This window comes from Pungitius pungitius, chromosome 12, assembly GCF_949316345.1.
Source record: "Pungitius pungitius chromosome 12, fPunPun2.1, whole genome shotgun sequence".
Taxonomy (NCBI): domain Eukaryota; kingdom Metazoa; phylum Chordata; class Actinopteri; order Perciformes; family Gasterosteidae; genus Pungitius; species Pungitius pungitius.
Genome location: NC_084911.1, coordinates 8,840,834 through 8,859,485, shown reverse-complemented (window position 1 = coordinate 8,859,485; position 18,652 = coordinate 8,840,834). Strand labels below are relative to the sequence as shown.

General features: G+C 40.9%; 1 protein-coding gene across 1 annotated transcript; it reads right to left on the bottom strand.

Moving 5' to 3' along the window:
* Positions 1-1,921: 1,921 nt before the first annotated feature.
* LOC134132910 (nuclear GTPase SLIP-GC-like) lies at positions 1,922-17,767 on the bottom strand. Its single transcript, XM_062565855.1, has 21 exons — positions 17,626-17,767; positions 17,126-17,207; positions 15,792-15,898; positions 15,593-15,637; positions 15,467-15,500; positions 15,278-15,373; positions 14,793-14,883; positions 14,053-14,269; positions 13,712-13,921; positions 5,877-6,083; positions 5,581-5,756; positions 5,025-5,118; positions 4,852-4,939; positions 4,635-4,756; positions 4,196-4,369; positions 3,923-4,095; positions 3,610-3,733; positions 3,339-3,447; positions 3,092-3,225; positions 2,780-2,861; positions 1,922-2,676 (listed from the first exon to the last, which is right to left on the bottom strand). Exons 2-21 carry the CDS (start codon positions 17,190-17,192, stop codon positions 2,612-2,614), a joined length of 2,415 nt encoding a protein of 804 aa, XP_062421839.1. The 5' UTR covers positions 17,193-17,207; positions 17,626-17,767; the 3' UTR covers positions 1,922-2,611.
* Between the last annotated feature and the right edge of the window lie 885 nt (positions 17,768-18,652).

Genomic DNA, 18,652 nt, shown 5'->3' with positions numbered 1-18,652 from the left:
GACAGACGGTCTGTGTTTCATGTCCCAGTGGATTAGTTCTCTAAATGCATCCTATCTTCCTTCCTAGAGTGCTGAAGCCTAGTCAAGGCCAAAATTCTGCTGTCCCGGGCCATCTGAACCACTAGGGGTGAGATGAGTACCACCATACCCGCAAAGTGCCTTAACTGCTATCAAAACTGCCATATGTAAATTATGTGGAGATACGTGACTCCACCTCACCACACTGCTCTGAAAGTGTTGGAATGCTTTATGGCAACATTACACTTTTACTTTTTGACTGATGAAGAAACACTTGGAAATGTGCGTTATTTGGAAGAAAGTCGGGGTGTGACTGACTTTAGCCCACTAATTACATTAACCCTCTATGGTATGCATTATGATGTCAGTTGGGAAAAAAATATTTGCAGTGTTTTTATATCATAGAATAGACCAAATAAACATAATCTAAAAAAAAATCAATAAATACTTTTTTGGGGGTACTTTTTGGGGTGCGTTGCCTTGAGGCAACACTGTACCATAATGGTTAATAATAAAAAAGTGAGTTATTTTTTCAAATTTGAACAAAATAAATATTTAACCACATTGAAAATACTCTATAACCTCAACAGGTTAAAATGCATGCCATGTAGAATGTTAAAATGTCAAAAAATAACTTTTAAAAAGAATACTTGTCTGAGTTTTGCCTGCAGGCAACATTGTACCATTGTGGTACAACAACTGGAATTGGAATGAATGCATTGAGAGTCTAAGTACGGTGTTGCCTCAAGGCAACATTTGAATTTTAACAACTTTACATTACTTACAAGTACATTAAACTATTAGAAATTAAGCTGTACTTACATATTAATGTGAAAACATTTTTTTCCAGACTGAAAAAGGCCAGGAAAAGCCTTTTTCATCTCATTTTTGTGGAGAGAATTGGTTAAGCCGATCCTTGTTGGGCACTCAGCAAAAAAAAGTTTTCAAAAAGACCTCCAGAGAGTCATATGACAAATTCAAACACTGCTTGCTATTGGTTCCTTATGGTCCTGGCTCTTATTTAAAGTATTGCATCATAATTGGGGATGTATTGTGAGAATGTAGAAGGCCAAAAATGGGTATGTTGCCTAGAGGCAACATCATACCATAGACTCTATGGTATGATGTTGCCTCTAGGCAACATACCCATTTATGGCATAGAGGGTTAACACTGAATCCCCCGACCCATGCTCCCCCCCTTATCCGACCGTTCCATTTGGGTGACCCAGAGGTGAACTGTCCCCCGTGCGCCCCTCCCTTTTCCCCTTCTCAAACACACAGCTTCTGTGCACAGCACCTCCAGCAGCAGGAGGCGCCAATCTGACAATTCCCCACACAGTGAAACGATAGATGATAGAAAACTGCTTCTCGGAGCAGAGGATTTTCAAGTGCTCCTGCCGCCCCCCATGAGCCATGAAAAAATGCCGCCCCGGGCGACTGCCCGGTTCGCCCGTGCCCAGAACCGCCACTGTTCACAATTCACTTTCCCAGGTCGGCATGCAAAAACTGAAGAGGAAAATAGCAGAGGAAGAAACAAAGACATCCATTGAAAGGAATCAAATGCAGACAGGAGGCCTACTGGCATCTCATATAGGAGTGAAAGTAAGAGTGGGACTCTAGGTTCTATTCCACCAGCATGAGGCTAATGTGTGAACACGTCTACTAACAGGTATAAACTACTATGTTATAATTTATCACACCTTTAAAATATATACAGTATTTGAGAACTGTAATAAATTGTAATCATGAGTCAGATCTTAGAGGATAAGGTTCAAGTATGAAATATTTGACAAAAACAATGTTGGAAAATCATTTGTTGATCTTATAATAAGAAGTGATGTTAAGGAGAACATAAAGAAGCTTTAAGATCCTTTTAAAAACATGAATAACCAAGAAGCCCATGTGACACTTTGAAAGTGAACTTTATTGGAGTTTACCGTGTAAAATACTATCAATGCAGATGTAGAATGTAGATTAAGACAAACAATTATTCACTAAATAATGAGAAACTAGATAAGCGGGTTGGTTGATTAAAATCATCTAGTTCCCTCTAACCTTTGATAGATGAATTAACAAATTTAAAAAACATTTTGCAGAAAGCAAGTTTTATCTTTAAAAAAGAAAGAAAGAAATGTTTAAAAAGCATAAAATTGTTGCCAAATTCAACAAACAGTACACGTTGAGACAAAGGTTCAGTATTTACAAAAAACACCCATAAAATCATTCTTGTTTCAATACCAATTAACTACTAAAATACACTTAAAAATTGGACAGAAAACGCATGTATTATAGCGGCTAAGTGGCGAAAAGCAGTACTCTTAAACCACAATGTTACATCCTGCTCACCCCCCCCCCCACACACACACACATTTTCTGCCCGCATCTTAACTTTAATCATTTAAATTAAAGTCTCAAATCGCTATAAATGTCTTTTACCACAAGCTAAGTCAAAGTAAACATAAAAGAGAATTGTAATAAGATGAGCAGCTTGGTGGACTGGCACTAGTGATGAAAAGCAATGTTAGAGTTATTCACAACATCAATCCAGAGTCAGTATGTAGATATTTTAACAGCTTTTACCAAACTACTGGTCTTATTCTGCGCTTCCCTTCAGTTCTTCATGGTGGTTCTTCACCATACCAAGCTCCACTGTAACATCTAAAAAACCATAATGTTAACATCAAGTTTACACAATTGGAAATTCGCTGACAAATATTTAGTATTTTTAGAGATGATCATGTTTTTATTTTGTTGCCTTTACCTGGGATTGAGTCACCGTCTGTCTTAAGCGACAGGTCCATTGACTCCTGCAACGTCTTTTTTACGTCTTCCAGGATATCTTTCTGAATTAGAATAAATATCTTCATCACTCACTGATTATATGTATTTCAGAAAATAACGACCGTTTTAGTGCAAAAGCACTATTAAAAAAGAAGTATATTCCACTTATTCACTGTATAATACTGAATATATATATATACACACACACATATTGATTAGTAATCGTAAATAAAGGTATAAAAATAGGTTTAAAATGTCCTCATGGTTTGACGTATGATAAAATGTTACAAACCATCAAGTCTCTCAGCTGGTTCAACATGACCTTTTTAGCATTCTTAAACATGATGTTTTTTGAATCTTGAACGTGCTTCCTCATTGTTTCCCTCATGTTATTCAGCGAGTTTTTTCCAGTAAATTCTTTTGAATCTACAATAAAAAAAGAAAACGCTTGTCAATTAAATAAAATTATAATTACATTTTGATGAATAATGTGCATGTTGTCAGTGTCATGTTGTAAATGTTCTGATCTTTTATCGTACCATCATAGCATTTCTGCATTGATTCCTCAACTGTTGTCATCAGACTGCTGTAGATCATTTTCTTACGTTCACGGATGACTTTGATGAGTTTCTTCTTCATCTTATCTTCCTGAGAGAGAATATTAAAGATTCACACATTTTGAATCCAATCAAGATAATCTAAAAATGAGGCTCCTCTTGTGTCTCCTCTCTTCTCAGCCTTCTACTTGGGCCTTTCTGACCTGCACTAACAGCTACACAATGGACTACTGGTACACTTCTCTTCCTTTACCTCTGCATTGAGGAATTCCAGTTGAAGTTTGACATCTTCGTACTCTGGCTTCATTTTCATCCTCTTTGTGCCAAGTGAAAACGAATTGATTTTTCCATTGAATGGTCCACAATTTACTTCATTTCTGAAACATGTTAAAAAGTTGAAATGTTTCATGAACAGCATTGACAAGTTTGCATTTCAATTGTAATATAAATGTATGTATTATATCACATAACTGTTATAACTGCATAATGTATGAACTGTTGTTCCAGGGATAGTTTGTACAACCAGCCTGCACAGGGTTTTATGTCTTTGTTAAGTTATTTCTTACGGGAAGGTCTCCTTGAATTTCTCATCGATGCTCTCAGTCAGGTATGAAGATAACTTCATGTTGAGGTTTATTTGTTTCCTCTTTTTTTGACTTTTAGTTTTTTTTGCTTTGTAGATGCCGTCGTTCTGTACTAAATACTTCAGTGTCTGGTGGAAACCACCTCCTGGCCTTCCCTGAAACAAAACAGATAAAATGAACATTTTAACAATGTAAAGTGGAACAACCGTTATAATGATGTATTTATAAATGTAGTTTTATAATTTAAATACTTACAGGATTTATCACTGACTCTAAGACCTTTTCACAGGAACGTTCAGATTCCTCAACTCCGTCACTGAGGCACTTTTCAAAAGCCTGGAAAGTTTCTTTCATTTGTTTCCTGACTGTATCAACTTCATCTCTCATCTTTTTTTCAAGGATTGTGCACACAGCTTTCTTTTTTTCAGCCTGTAATAAACAAAAACACATTCAGCATTCAAAGCAATGGAACCATAATGTTATTTTATTTTGAGCGAGACACCCCTTAAATTACTTTGGTTATGCAGGCTCTCTGAAGAAAAACCATTGAGGAAAACAACTGACTCGATTGCTAAAATTTAAGTATGGAACACATTTAGGACGTCTGTCTTTTACTTCACGATGTTTTCTCATTATATTCTGTCAACATGAACGGTGATTAAAATCAAAGATGAGATGTGTCACTTGATCTTACTCCTCCTCCAAGGCTGGCCCCTTGAATCAGAGAGAGGATCCCGTGGGCTCCGGACACGTAGTTCAACGTCTCTTTGTGACAGTCATTGAGCTCCTGCAGGATCTCCTGAAGTTTGGGTATTTCTGTAAAAAAGTGTCCACAATTCAATCATTCATTTTATTTGTTTTGTTAGAATAAAGTAAATCAAAATGTGCTCATATATGTAGACTTCCCCTACCAGTTTCTTCTTGATTTAAATATTTCTGATTTAGAAACTCTACAGAGCTCACTGTGAAGACTTTGAAACTTTCCTCACTGAAGTGTTTCTGTAAAGAAAACGTTCTGGTTTTAAGTTAAGTTTGCAGCTGTAGACAATTTGTGATAAACTTGCTTTCATTCTACAATACTCACCTTAACCTCCTTTAGTTGGTTGAATTCTTGTTTCACTTTGGCTTTGGCTTGTTGGTTTCTTTTCAAGATGAAAGCATGAATACCAGCTTCTGAACTAAATGAAAACGTTCCTATTAATTTCCACCTCAAACAGGTTTTGGAGAAGTGAAACATTAAATTCACTTTTTTTCCGCATCCAAAAGACTAAAAAATCTCTGTTCAACCTGTAGCTGTAACTATCCACCATTCAATTGTGCATCAGTTCATTTTAGAGTTCTGTGATCTCAATGAAATGTTTTCGGTTAAAAATGAGGTGAGTTGTTCATAATAAATACAAAGTTACAGAATATTAATTTAAATTGGTTAGTTTTCTAAATGAATTCTCTTGAAAGAACTGATGAGCAGCATTACAAATGAATATGTAGAAAATCATTTTCATGCTGATGGTCTTGATTTCTAATATTGGTCATATAGAGGCATGAGAATTATTACTGAGACTGTTTTATAACCACTTACAATTCCTCCTAATAACTTTAACACACATGCATATGTACTTTTGGCATCTTAAACCACTTACATGTCTTCTGCATCTGAATGACAATCCGACTTGGTGCAGATGAAGTGAATCTCATTACACTGGCCACCATTTCCCATGTAGCTGCAGTCATCTTTCAGGATTTCCCAGGCTTCTTTGTCTGATGCAGCTCGATTGATGTCAGTCACGATCCAGATAGTGGAACAACTTCCAACAACCTGAACGGATACGACAACAAGTCCATTATGATGGTTATCAGCTCTTTGCAATAATACAAAGTCACAGTTTGCAGACAGCACAGTAACACACAATAAAAAGCATTGCATGTGATGAATTACCGTTTTCCACATCTTGTCTCTGCTCTTGTTACTGTCCCCATTTCCAGGAAGATCCACCAGTGTGACATGCTTCAGAAGATCAGCATCTGGCACCTTGATGGTCACACACTTCACTAGCGGCCAATACCACCTCCTTGTGCCTTTATTTTCTGCGTCATCTGGGTTGCTTCTTGTGTATCGGATTAATTTGTCACGTAGCTCTTTAGCCTGCAATAAATAGTAAAATGAGATCAATTCAGGCGATGTTACTCGTAACCACAGACTCAAACTTCAAACTGTTTTACTAATGGCAAAAAAAAAACATTAGAAGCAAAAGCTAATTTTTGGTGAATACATATTAAATTCTAAAGCAGAAGTGAATATAAAAGTAAAGTTTTGGGTAAAATGATGAATGATGACTACATTTAGACAATGCCTTAGATATCGGGTATAGTAAGTGTTGTGGGAGAGTTCATCTCATGCACACTATGAGTCTCTCACTAACTTAGTGACCTCTCCCTGAACTGTGTGTGTTACGGCCCTGTGTTCCACAGCAGGGCCTTGTATGTGTGTATGTGCATTTGTTGTTGAAGTTGCTTGTGTGTATGTGTGTGCTCTTAATTGACAGGATTTACCACCCCCCCCCCCTGATTGGCTGCGGACCCAGGATCGTTAGTGGCTGCACCTGGTTTGGAGCTCAAAAGGCCACAGTCTTGAGGCCCGAGGAGTCTCGCTGGCTCTGGCTCCATGTACTATTGTATGGTCAGGAAGTTGTGTTTGTCAGTGTGGTTTTGGATTGTTTTTTGTACTAATGACCGTGTTCTTTTTGTTCTCCTTTTCGTCCCAGGGGGAAGGGAGCCGTTGTGGCTAGACTAGAGGCCCATGGGCATACATCACCCGCAGTGAGTCTCTGTCTAGAAACACTAGCTTAGACCTGGGCAGACCACCTCCTGTATCTTTTGGTTAGCGTGCTAAAACTACAGCACTAGCACCTAGGAATAAGCCTGTGTATTTTTTGTTTGTTTTGTTGTTTTGGTCTTGTCCAGCCCTTCTCCCTGTAATCCGTGTAAATAGAAACAAATAAATAACAAATACACGGTAAAAACGGTTTGTGTCCTGCTTACACCACGACCCCCACAGGCCCCGGTTGGTGACACACTTGGTCCTTGACCAGCGGCGTATCAGCAGTCCCCTCCCTTCTAGGGAGCAGGCGTAACAAGTGGGGGCTCGTCCGGGATCTCTGTTGGCCCGCTGCTGCTGAGAGGATCTTTCTGTGGTCAATAATTGGGGCATGTACGGTGTGGTGTAAGCAGACTCGTGTAGTTGGACTGGATACTGGTTAGTTAGGTGGTGTTACTCAGGTGCAAATTTTTATTGTGTACAGATGGCTACCCTCACCCTAGCAACGTTCTTGGAGAACCCTACTTTAGGTCTCCTAACGAGAATGCGCAAGGAAGAGCTAAAAAAAATAGCTGAGCACTACAAGCTACGTGTCAGTGAACAAGCTTTAAAGGCTGAGATTGTAGAACAAATCAAGCATTATTTATTGGATCTAGAAGAGGCAGGCGTCATGTCCCTGGACGAGGAGGATCCCGTAGAGGGTGCCGAGGAAAGGACCGCAGGAGTCTCCTCTCCCACACCGCCGGTGGACAGTGGGGAGCGTAAAGAGGCTCCAGCTCCTTGGACGCTGCCAAAGTTTCTTCCGTTTTCCCCAGTGGCAGGTGGATCTGAGGTAGGGGAGGTAGACAAGCTGCGTAAACAGATGGCACGTCTTCAGGCAGAACTGAAAGACAGAGAAGAGAGGAAAAGATATGAATTTGAGTTGGAACTCAGAAAAATAGAAGCAGATAAGGAGGTCAGAATAAAAATTAGGCAGATGGAGCTCGAGGCAGGTGTAGGGGTCTCACCCTCAGGGCCACGTGAGCCACCTCCATTTAAGGTGAGCCAAAACGTTCCGATGGTTCCACCGTTTAGGGAGACCGAAGTAGACCGCTACTTCGTAGCATTTGAGCGTGTAGCCGTCGCTCTGCAATGGCCAAAGGAGGTGTGGCCTCTTCTCGTGCAGTGCAAGCTGTCTGGGAAGGGCCAGGAAGTGGTCGCAGCGCTTTCCCTGGAAGACAGTTTGCAGTATGATGTGGTTAAAGCAACAGTACTTAGAGCCTACGAGTTAGTACCTGAAGCCTACAGGCAACGCTTCAGGTCTCACAAGAAAGTGGGGAGTCGTACATTTGTGGAGTTTGCTAGGGACAAGGAGTCTCTATTTGAGCGCTGGTGTGCAGCGAGCAAGGTAACAACTTTGTTGGATCTGAAAGAGCTCGTTTTATTAGAAGAATTCAAGAACCACTTATCTGAGCACCTAGTGGTGTACTTGAATGAGCGGAAGGTAGAGAAGTTGACCCAGGCCGCTGTTATGGCGGACGAATATGCTCTGACCCACAAAACTGTGTTTAGTGGATCTCATACTGTCGTCCCATCGACGTCTTGGGCACGCCGGTCTTCACTTGACCCCGCCAGAAGACTCACAGAAAAAAGAGAGTGTTTTTACTGTCATGAAGTGGGCCACTTGATTTCAGATTGTGCGGTTCTGAAAACAAAGACCTCTCAGTCCCCACCCCGCAGCAAGAAAAGTGTCGGTCTTATCCAGTCTACTCCTCGCCTAGACGCTGTTGCTGCGGACAAGATGGTTGGAGCTGAGCCGGATCCTAGGTATGCTCCATTTGTGTCAGTTGGGAGTGTTTCTATCACTGGAGAACCAGAGGACCACACTTTAGTCAAAATCTTACGAGACACCGGTGCAGCACAATCCGTAATCTGTAAAGACGCGTTGCCCTGGTCTGACCTTAATTACTGTGGATCTAATGTTCTCCTGTGTGGGATTGAAACTAACCCCATCTGTGTACCGTTACACTGGTTACACTTAAAGTCAGAGCTCATTTCAGGACGTTTCCGGGTTGGCGTCGTGCCCAAGTTACCGGTGGAGGGGGTAACTCTGTTGCTGGGTAACGACATCGCTGGGGGTAGGGTATCTCCGGTCCTAGAGGTAATAGAAACACCTGAAACAAAAGATGCAGATGTGTTTATTGTTAAACAGTTTCCACATGTTTTCCCGGCTTGTGTCCTAACAAGAGCACAGTCCAGGGGGGAAGGGGAGGTGGTGGATTTGTCGGATTCGGTCTTTGAGCAGGTTAGGGGTGAGGAACCAAAGCCTGAGGTACAGGCCACTCTGCCTACAATGAGGGAAGATGTCTGCGCCAGTCAGTTACAGGACGTTCTCCCATCCTTAGCAGTGGAAAAGCTAATTGAGTGGCAGAAAGCGGATACCAGTCTGAGGAAGTGTTTTGATGCAATAGAGGCCCCTGGAGAAACAGGCCTGCAGGGTGCTGCCTATTCAGTGAAGGAGGGAGTTCTAATGCGCAGTTGGACAGCACACAAAACCGGTGAGGACTGGGATGTTGTTCAGCAGGTAGTTGTTCCTTCACCGCTACGACCGCAAATACTGTCGTTGGCTCATGATCCTGGATGGGCAGGACATCTAGGGATAACAAAAACATACAACCGAATTCTCAGGTACTTTTTCTGGCCAGGTTTAAAATCTGATGTTGTCAAATACTGCAGAACCTGTCATGTGTGCCAACTAATAGGAAAGGTGAACCAACCTGTTCCTCCCGTGCCACTTCATCCAATTCCTGTGATTGGAGAACCGTTCGACCGAGTGATAGTGGACTGTGTGGGCCCACTACCGAAGACACGAGCAGGTAACCAGTACCTTCTCACTATTATGTGCAGTGCTACACGGTACCCAGAAGCCATCCCCCTCCGAACAATAACGACCAAAACCATCATTAAAGCCCTGATGAAGTTCTTCTCCACATTTGGACTCCCGAAAGTGATCCAAACTGACCAAGGTACTAACTTCATGTCCAAGTTGTTCGCTGCTACAATGAAGAATCTGTCTATCACACATCAGGTCTCCAGCGCGTACCATCCAGAGAGCCAGGGGGCTCTAGAGCGCTGGCACCAGACCTTGAAGACGATGCTAAGAAAATACTGTGTGGAGACAAATACTAGTTGGGACGAGGGAGTCCCCTTTGTTCTGTTCGCTGTCAGAGAGACCATCCAGGAATCATTAGGATTCAGTCCCGCTGATCTGGTTTTCGGTCATACGCCACGAGGTCCGATGAAAGTTCTGAAGGAGCACTTGTTATCTGAAGTGTCCAGTAGCTCCCCTCGAAATGTGCTGGACTATGTTAGTGAGATGCGGGAGAGGCTGCATATCGCGTGCTCAGTGGCCAGAGAGTCCCTCTCTACCTCTCAGGAACGCATGAAGGTGCAGTATGACAGAAAGACAAAGGACCGCTCTTTTGTGCCAGGGGAGCAGGTACTCGTTCTCCTACCCGTACCTGGTTCGTCTCTCTCGGCCAGGTTTACTGGGCCTTATATTGTCGAAAAAAAAATAAGTGACACTAACTATATAATTAAAACCCCGGACCGCAGACGCTCCTCCCGTCTGTGTCATATCAACATGCTCAAGTCTTACCGTAAACGTGACGTTCCTGACGTGTCTCCCCAAGGACCAGTTCTGCCCACCTTCACCAGCGCAGCACTAGTGGTGCCCATACCTGAGGGGGACTGGAAGGAAAACGACGAGGATGGGTTAGTAACACGCAATACATTACAACAGTGTAAACGACTCAACAACCCGGAAATGCTACAAAAACTACCGTCCCTAATGGGACATTTAGACCAGAGACAAACTGAAGAACTCACCGCACTAATACATTCCTTTCTCAAAGTATTCGGCGAAGTACCAAGCCGCACCTCTGTTTTGGAGCACGACGTAGACGTTGGAAACACTCGACCTATTCGCCAGCACCCGTATCGGGTTAACACACATAAGAGAAATAATGAAGAGTGAAGTGGATTACTTGTTGCAGAATGGAATGGCAAAACCCAGCTACAGCCCGTGGAGTTCTCCGTGCATACTAGTCCCCAAGCCAGACGGTACGTCCCGCTTGTGTACAGACTACCGCAAAATCAACTCTGTGACTGTGCCGGATTCGTTTCCATTACCCCGCTTGGAGGATTGCATCGATCGCATTGGCTCCGCAGCATACGTGAGTAAACTGGACTTGCTTAAAGGTTACTGGCAGGTGCCTTTAACCCAAAGAGCGTCTAATATATCGGCCTTTGTGACACCAGACAACTTTGTGCAATACACAGTCATGCCATTTGGGATGTGTAATGCACCCGCCACGTTCCAACGCCTAGTTAACATTGTGTTTAAAGACCTCCCGAATTGCACAGCTTACCTTGACGACTTGGTGATCCATTCACGCACCTGGGTTGAACATCTTGCCACGCTGCGGTCAGTATTCCAGCGGCTAGAGGGCGCTTCATTGACGCTCAATCTAGCAAAGTGCGAATTCGGAAAAGCAACGGTGACTTATCTTGGGAAGCAGGTGGGACGTGGACAAGTGCGCCCCATTGCTAGCAAGGTTGAGGCAATAGCGAACTTTCCCACTCCGAACACTCGCCGGCAGCTGCGACGTTTTCTGGGAATGGTGGGATACTACAGAACATTCTGCAGGAACTTCTCAACCGTAGTATCCCCCGACATCCTTGCTGAGCCCGAAAGTAACTTTCAAGTGGTCACCAGAGTGTACCTCCGCGTTTGAGTCAGCGAAAGCATTGCTATGCAACGCTCCGGTTTTAGCTGCCCCCGACTTCGACAAACCATTTAAACTAGAAATTGATGCCTGTATCGTGGGAGCAGGTGCAGTCCTACTACAGGAGGGTGACGATGGTGTGGATCGTCCAATTAGCTTCTTTTCCAAAAAGTTCAGCCCGTGTCAAAAACGGTATTCGACAATTGAGCAAGAGACGCTTGCCTTACTTTTGGCACTCCAGTTCTTCGAAGTCTACGTTGGCTCAAGTAACGTCCCTGTTATGGTCTTCACTGACCATAACCCTCTTACCTTTCTTAGGCAAATGTACAACCAGAACCGCCGCCTCATGCGGTGGGCTCTGATCGTGCAGGGGTACAACTTGGCCATATCACACGTAAAGGGGTCTGCAAACGTGGTAGCTGACACTCTATCCCGGGCTTACCAGTGAGGGTAAAGCGGAAAATTGTACTGTACATGTACAAGCTGGGGTTTTGCAGCTGTTGTGGGGGAGGGCGTGTTACGGCCCTGTGTTCCACAGCAGGGCCTTGTATGTGTGTATGTGCATTTGTTGTTGAAGTTGCTTGTGTGTATGTGTGTGCTCTTAATTGACAGGATTTACCACCCCCCCCCCCTGATTGGCTGCGGACCCAGGATCGTTAGTGGCTGCACCTGGTTTGGAGCTCAAAAGGCCACAGTCTTGAGGCCCGAGGAGTCTCGCTGGCTCTGGCTCCATGTACTATTGTATGGTCAGGAAGTTGTGTTTGTCAGTGTGGTTTTGGATTGTTTTTTGTACTAATGACCGTGTTCTTTTTGTTCTCCTTTTCGTCCCAGGGGGAAGGGAGCCGTTGTGGCTAGACTAGAGGCCCATGGGCATACATCACCCGCAGTGAGTCTCTGTCTAGAAACACTAGCTTAGACCTGGGCAGACCACCTCCTGTATCTTTTGGTTAGCGTGCTAAAACTACAGCACTAGCACCTAGGAATAAGCCTGTGTATTTTTTGTTTGTTTTGTTGTTTTGGTCTTGTCCAGCCCTTCTCCCTGTAATCCGTGTAAATAGAAACAAATAAATAACAAATACACGGTAAAAACGGTTTGTGTCCTGCTTACACCACGACCCCCACAGGCCCCGGTTGGTGACACACTTGGTCCTTGACCAGCGGCGTATCAGCAGTCCCCTCCCTTCTAGGGAGCAGGCGTAACAGTGTGTTTTCTCTCATTACCTCAGGGACCTACATTCTGGACCAAACTGATTTACAAAGGCAGTGTTTTATTGTCTTCTGACTTTTAAACAATGATTGTCCATCGCCACACTAAGAGGGGAAGGGGAGGAATCGAAGTGTGTATTCCTCCACACCTGTTCCCCTTTTTCAGTCCTTCTCATTAGGCAACACAGACCTTTCTGATGTGTATTAAACCAAGAAGCTTGGTCAGATCTTCCTGCTCCTCTGAGGAGGAAGAAACAATCTGTCCCTTTTCAGCTAAAAAGACTTCTGTCTGAACTTACGGCTTGCATTGATTATTTTTCTATATGATAGTTGGTGATAAATACTTGATCACAAGCAAGTTTAAGATCTTTTTGATGTCTCACGAGGGCTTAATCCAGAGGTTTCCACCACAGGAAGTATGTTTATCATTGTAGCATTAGGCAGCTAGTTAGGATTTGAATTTTGACTGTCGGCAGCCTCCAGTTTGATGATTAACTTTACATCAGAATGAGTTATGGAGATCAATCATTCTATGTCTTTCATTAAGGGCACCAAAGATAATCACCTCAGTTTTGTCTTGATTTAGAAAATATCTATAAAAATATTCATAATTTCAATGTTTGAAAAAATGAGGGATAAGACTAGTTGGGAGTTGATGGATTTAAACTAAAGTTATTAGCTGGAAACAAAAGCAGTATTGATATTTAATTTAATTTAAGACGTCAATTAATCTCAATGTACGTCTTCATGATAATAAAAGGTACATTTTTTGTGGATTTGCAGTGATGGAGGACAGGCGGATGAAGGCCACTCTTTTTAAAAGTAGATAAAATCACATTCTGATTTTACTTTTACATTTGTCAAACTAATAACTTGACTTACCTGGAATGGCCAAGCAGCATGCAGTTTACATAATACACAAATAACATTTCACTCGCTCAGACAAAACAGAGGGCTTTTGTTTAGTCTAATGTTTAGTCTTACTTTATCAGCTGTCAAAATCTTCTCCTTGGAAAGGAGGAATTCTGGGATCTCTCTGAAATATTTTTCATCCATGAGGTCATCAGGAGATTTTTCTTTCCAGTCTTCTCCATACAGCGCTGACAGCTTTTCAGCAATGTCCCTATATTCTGTGGCATCTTCCGCATTTTCAAGATAGAATTTTTTTAAGAACCACAACTCATCTCTCCACTCCTAAATGAAATGGAAAAAAACATATTACTTTGTTAAATTGCATGCAGTGTAATCAACAATTGTATTCATGAAGCCACATCAGGCCTTTTTAAAAAGCTTTAAGTAAACAAAAATATTAAACTTGTTTTTACCTCTTTTGTAATAAACTCAATGATTGCTTCATACTTTGAGTTCTGCATGTTAGCCTCCACTTTAATCAGGACTGATGTACATGCAATGACGCTTCCAGAGGGCAAGAAGTTCTTCAATCCAATGACGGCATTTATCAAATAGCTCTTTCCATCTCCGGTTCTGCCAAAGACGCCGACCACCTCCCTCTCGTCCGTCTCCAAATCGTGGATTTTTTTCCTGTTGTAGTGTGGGTTGTTTTTTGTTTCACAAATATTAAAACACTTTAAAACAAACAATATGTCAAAATAGAAAAGAAAGAAATAGATTTGTCTAGGAACAGGCCTCCTCAGCATATTGTACCTTCTTCAGTAGAATTACTGTAATTCTCTGTCAATTGTTGGTAAATTCAGACTTTTTTTCAAATAGAAAACTAGGATTACCGCCTCACGACTGAATTCCTCAGACAAACAATCAAGTTATAGTTTACATTCATGATTTTCCAAAATATCTTAATAATTTTATCTTGATAGATATTTGTCTGAAATTCAATTGAAATTCAATAGAAATTGAAAAGTGAATATTTGTGGATCATTTTAAAAGATTTCCCTCAAGACATTTGTGAAAATGGACATACTTACAGACAGCGGGTCTAACCCATGATGGCCTGCAAGTCTTAAATCTCTTAATGAAATCGGTCCCTTGAGCGGAACCAAGCCCAGATAACATATTGATGTGAGAATTGAGTAAACTTGATTCTTACCTCAGAAAGTCATTCAGGTTGTTTTCTTCACGAGGTATTGTCTTTAGGACACGTCCCATTATCTCCTTCACATCAGCCAGTATAATTTCTTCTGTCGGAGTGAATATAAAGAACTATTCAGCAGGAACCATGAACCAGTGAGTTGAGTAAGCGGTAATGCACAATGAGGGAAGAAGCTAAAGCGTGAGATGAACTTTCTCTGCCAGGTCCATTTAGGAAGCTCCAGAGTATCATCAGGATTCTACCTTGGGATGTTATCAAAGGATCAACACTGGCCTTGCTTTTAAAACAATAAAACAGTTAAAGGCCACAGGTTTTGAAGTATAGCGTTGCTATGGATACCTGCGTGTGTGTGTAGACTGATTGTGGTTGTTTGGTAAAATTACCCAAGGCAGCATTGTTAGTGAGTAAAAATGTTATTACATAGAATTGTTAACCCTTTGGTAAGTTGGAGGATGTCATTGTTTGGAAAGTATTATAAATACCTGAGTAGGATCCCGGTCGTCGTTTCTTAATCAGTGGTTGCTGTTGATTGGACTCGCCCTGGAGATCAGACTTTCTCTTTCCTTTTTGGGGATTTTCTGTTCAGAGGTGGAAAAAAAAAGGAATAAGAAAAAGTTTGTTGCATCCGCCTCTCTCACAACATGTAATTGATAAGACAAAATACATCTCACCTTCATTACTTGTTCTACTGGTGAACGGAATGACCTGATGGTGAACGTAGGTTTTAAAATAAATTAATATATATTCATAATAAATGCCTGATGATACCTGAGTGCTGGAAACTTTATTCAACTTACTTGAGCAGACGCATCAGCTGTATCTGGATTTGCTGTGTTTTGTTCCTTTTAAATCCGTAATAGTAAATAAATATTAAAATTCAAGCACATTCTATTATTGTTAATGAGGTATTATTATCCATTATTCGTCATGAATTCTGTGCTCCTAAATTATGAATTAAGTATTTGTGTAAATTGTGTTTACAGTACAGAACCTTACCTTTAACAACTTCTTCTTGAATTTTGCCTGTGGTCCCAGTTTTGGGATCAATTTGGCAATTTGTTGATCATCCAGACAGTAAAAACTTTCCCTGTCAACTTCTTCTTCTGTAATTAAAAATGTCAAAATGTAATCTCAGTCGAGCAAAAATAAATTACAAGATAAAGGCTACTTGGCTTAATTAATATGTCCCGTTTGTAGAAATGCATACATGTACCATATATATTAAAAATGTTTATGTAGGAATGCGTTATTTTATTATAAATGTATTATAAATTCAAGCACTTCTAGTGTAAATAAACAACTTTAATATCATGTGTTTTATAATAAACACACACTGGTTATTAAATAATGTCTACATGTAAATTATTATGCTCAGAAGGATGTCAACAATTAGGAGCAGGGAGCCTTAGGACAAAGTGTATTCGTAACACACAAAGACACAGAAAGAGTAGTTTTTATTACCCCATTAGGAATGCAGGGAGTTCAGAAGTGGCCCCCTCAGTAAATCAAAATAAATAGAGACCATACCAGATACCAAGTTGTACAAAACAACACCGGCATTTGTGGAAACTAATGCATTAAAACCACAAAATGGACAGTTATAATAAATCAAACACCAGCATGTTTAACCAATGATGCCTGTGTGATGAAAAACGTATATAATGTGACGTTATCCTTTGTTTGTGGCTCACAAGCTTAACATCCTCAGCAACTGTTGGCAGACAGCTGTTAATAGCCTGAGGACTGCTGAGGCTTGAGTAGTCCTCGTTTCAAGAAATATACTGTATCACAACTATTTTTTTTAAATCTCTTTGATTGTAACTTTTTTATCTCGGATTCTGCTTTAAGGCTACCCACAGAATTTTTGAACACAACACTTTAAATTGTCGTCGTTTTCTCTTTGGTGCTTTTGTATTCTCTGACGGATGGCAAAGATTAGTAAACACTTGTTTCATGTTTCATGGTGTAATGTTGTCTAAAGCTGTCTAAAGCTGATCATGAGTTTAAAAAGTGACAAATTAAGTTCCACGGCCCCAAGAGAACTGTCTGAACAAAAGAAACACAAATTAATGTTTAATGTAGTGAGTAATATGTTGTGTCTATACATTCGAAGGCTCCCTAGGCCTTTTTGTTTTGTTGCTGAAACTTTGATTCCCTCGCGAGAAATAAATAGAAGAAGAACACTTTTGGTTCAGAGACTATTTTTTCATTTCCCGATTGAGAAAATCTTCCAATAGTTGAATTCATTCTGTAGATGTTTCAGTATTGGTAGGTAATATAAATAGTGTATAACATCTATGCCCTAAAAAAGAGGCATAGTATTACTTTACCTTCAAATCTTTCTATCCACTTGCGGAGACCCCATTCAGTTAATTTATCACGGACAAAATCATCCATGGCCACGAACGGAAACTGGAAGTTAAGCAAATTGTCACATTTTAAATCAACTACTGCAACTTCAGAGAATCATATTTCACTGAATGGAAACAATGAGTAATGAAACCGTTATTAGCAATCTCAAGGAATTATTTATAGAAAAGATTCAGACTTCATCAGTTTATATAAATACAATTCAAATAATCAATTATCCAGAAAAATTGCTATTTTGATAGTCAATTAATCTGTGTCGGCGGTAACATCAATTTGGAGTGAAAGGGAGAAGAGTCGGAAGGAAAATGTTTGAGGGTCCGTTTACTTTACTGAGACACACGCGCGTTGCAGCCTTCAGCTCGTTGTTCACGGTGAAGATCTTACAGCTTTCAGGCGGTCAATAAGAGTCACCCGCGATGATTGACATCCTCAAAGACGTGATACACATTCTAACGTTTACCTGTAGCGAGAAGGTTAAAGATGCAGATCAGTGCTGCTCCTCCAGCTTTGTCAAACTCCAGCGGGCGTAAAACTCCGTTTGCTCTGCAAAGTCCTGCGACTCCACCCAAGAAACGAAACCTAAAGGCTGTCTCCTTCCTGTTTGTGAAACTCCTCCCACGATTCGTTTCCCACCTGAATGATAAATTTATTTTTTTTAAAACGTAAAAAGGAGTTGTAACAATTATAATAATATAATTGATATATAACACAAGCATAGGGGTTATTTCTGAATATTGAGTTTTTTTCTTGGGTTTACTTTAGTGTGGACAGCTACAGAGAGTCACCATCACCATACGTTACTCTTCGGTAGTATTCCAATAATAAAGATCTGTTTCTCTGTCCTAAAGAGTTCAAACATTTTATCGAGTCGGAACCACCTCCTTCCTCCTCCAATTCTAGCGTGTGACGTTCAATTAATGAATATTATAATAAGGCAACAAACATAATCGTTGTCGGTTGGTGCTATTAGAGAGTCTGAGTTTCAGGTTGTCATTTGTTAAATTGTCACTTAAAAGTTACTGCAATGGCCACTCAGCTAAAGTCAAATAACACAGCATAAGCTATTTTGCACTGTTTTTGTAGCTAGCAGAGTTCACTTATTCAATTGCAACATAGGATATTCTAATGTAACCATTTAAATTACGGCCATCGACGGCCCTGCAGGGACCGCAAGGATAGTGTACTGGTTGGTGGTTGTGTCCAACCGATTGTGGTGGGCCGGTCTGAGCAAAAATGCCAGGGCCCTTTTTTTGTCCCAGTCCAGCCCTGTATTCCACCAGCATGAGGCTAATGTGTGAACACGTCTACTAACAGGTATAAACTACTATGTTATAATTTATCACACCTTTAAAATATATACAGTATTTGAGAACTGTAATAAATTGTAATCATGAGTCAGATCTTAGAGGATAAGGTTCAAGTATGAAATATTTGACAAAAACAATGTTGGAAAATCATTTGTTGATCTTATAATAAGAAGTGATGTT

Coding starts and splice junctions, on each gene's coding strand:
- LOC134132910 (XM_062565855.1), bottom strand. CDS start 17,192: ATGGATGATTTTGTCCGTGATAAATTAACTGAATGGGGTCTCCGCAAG. Junction 15,638..15,791: donor TCAAGAAGAAGTTGTTAAAG/GTAAGGTTCTGT, acceptor CGGATTTAAAAG/GAACAAAACACAGCAAATCC. Junction 3,448..3,609: donor TGGAATTCCTCAATGCAGAG/GTAAAGGAAGAG, acceptor ATTCTCTCTCAG/GAAGATAAGATGAAGAAGAA.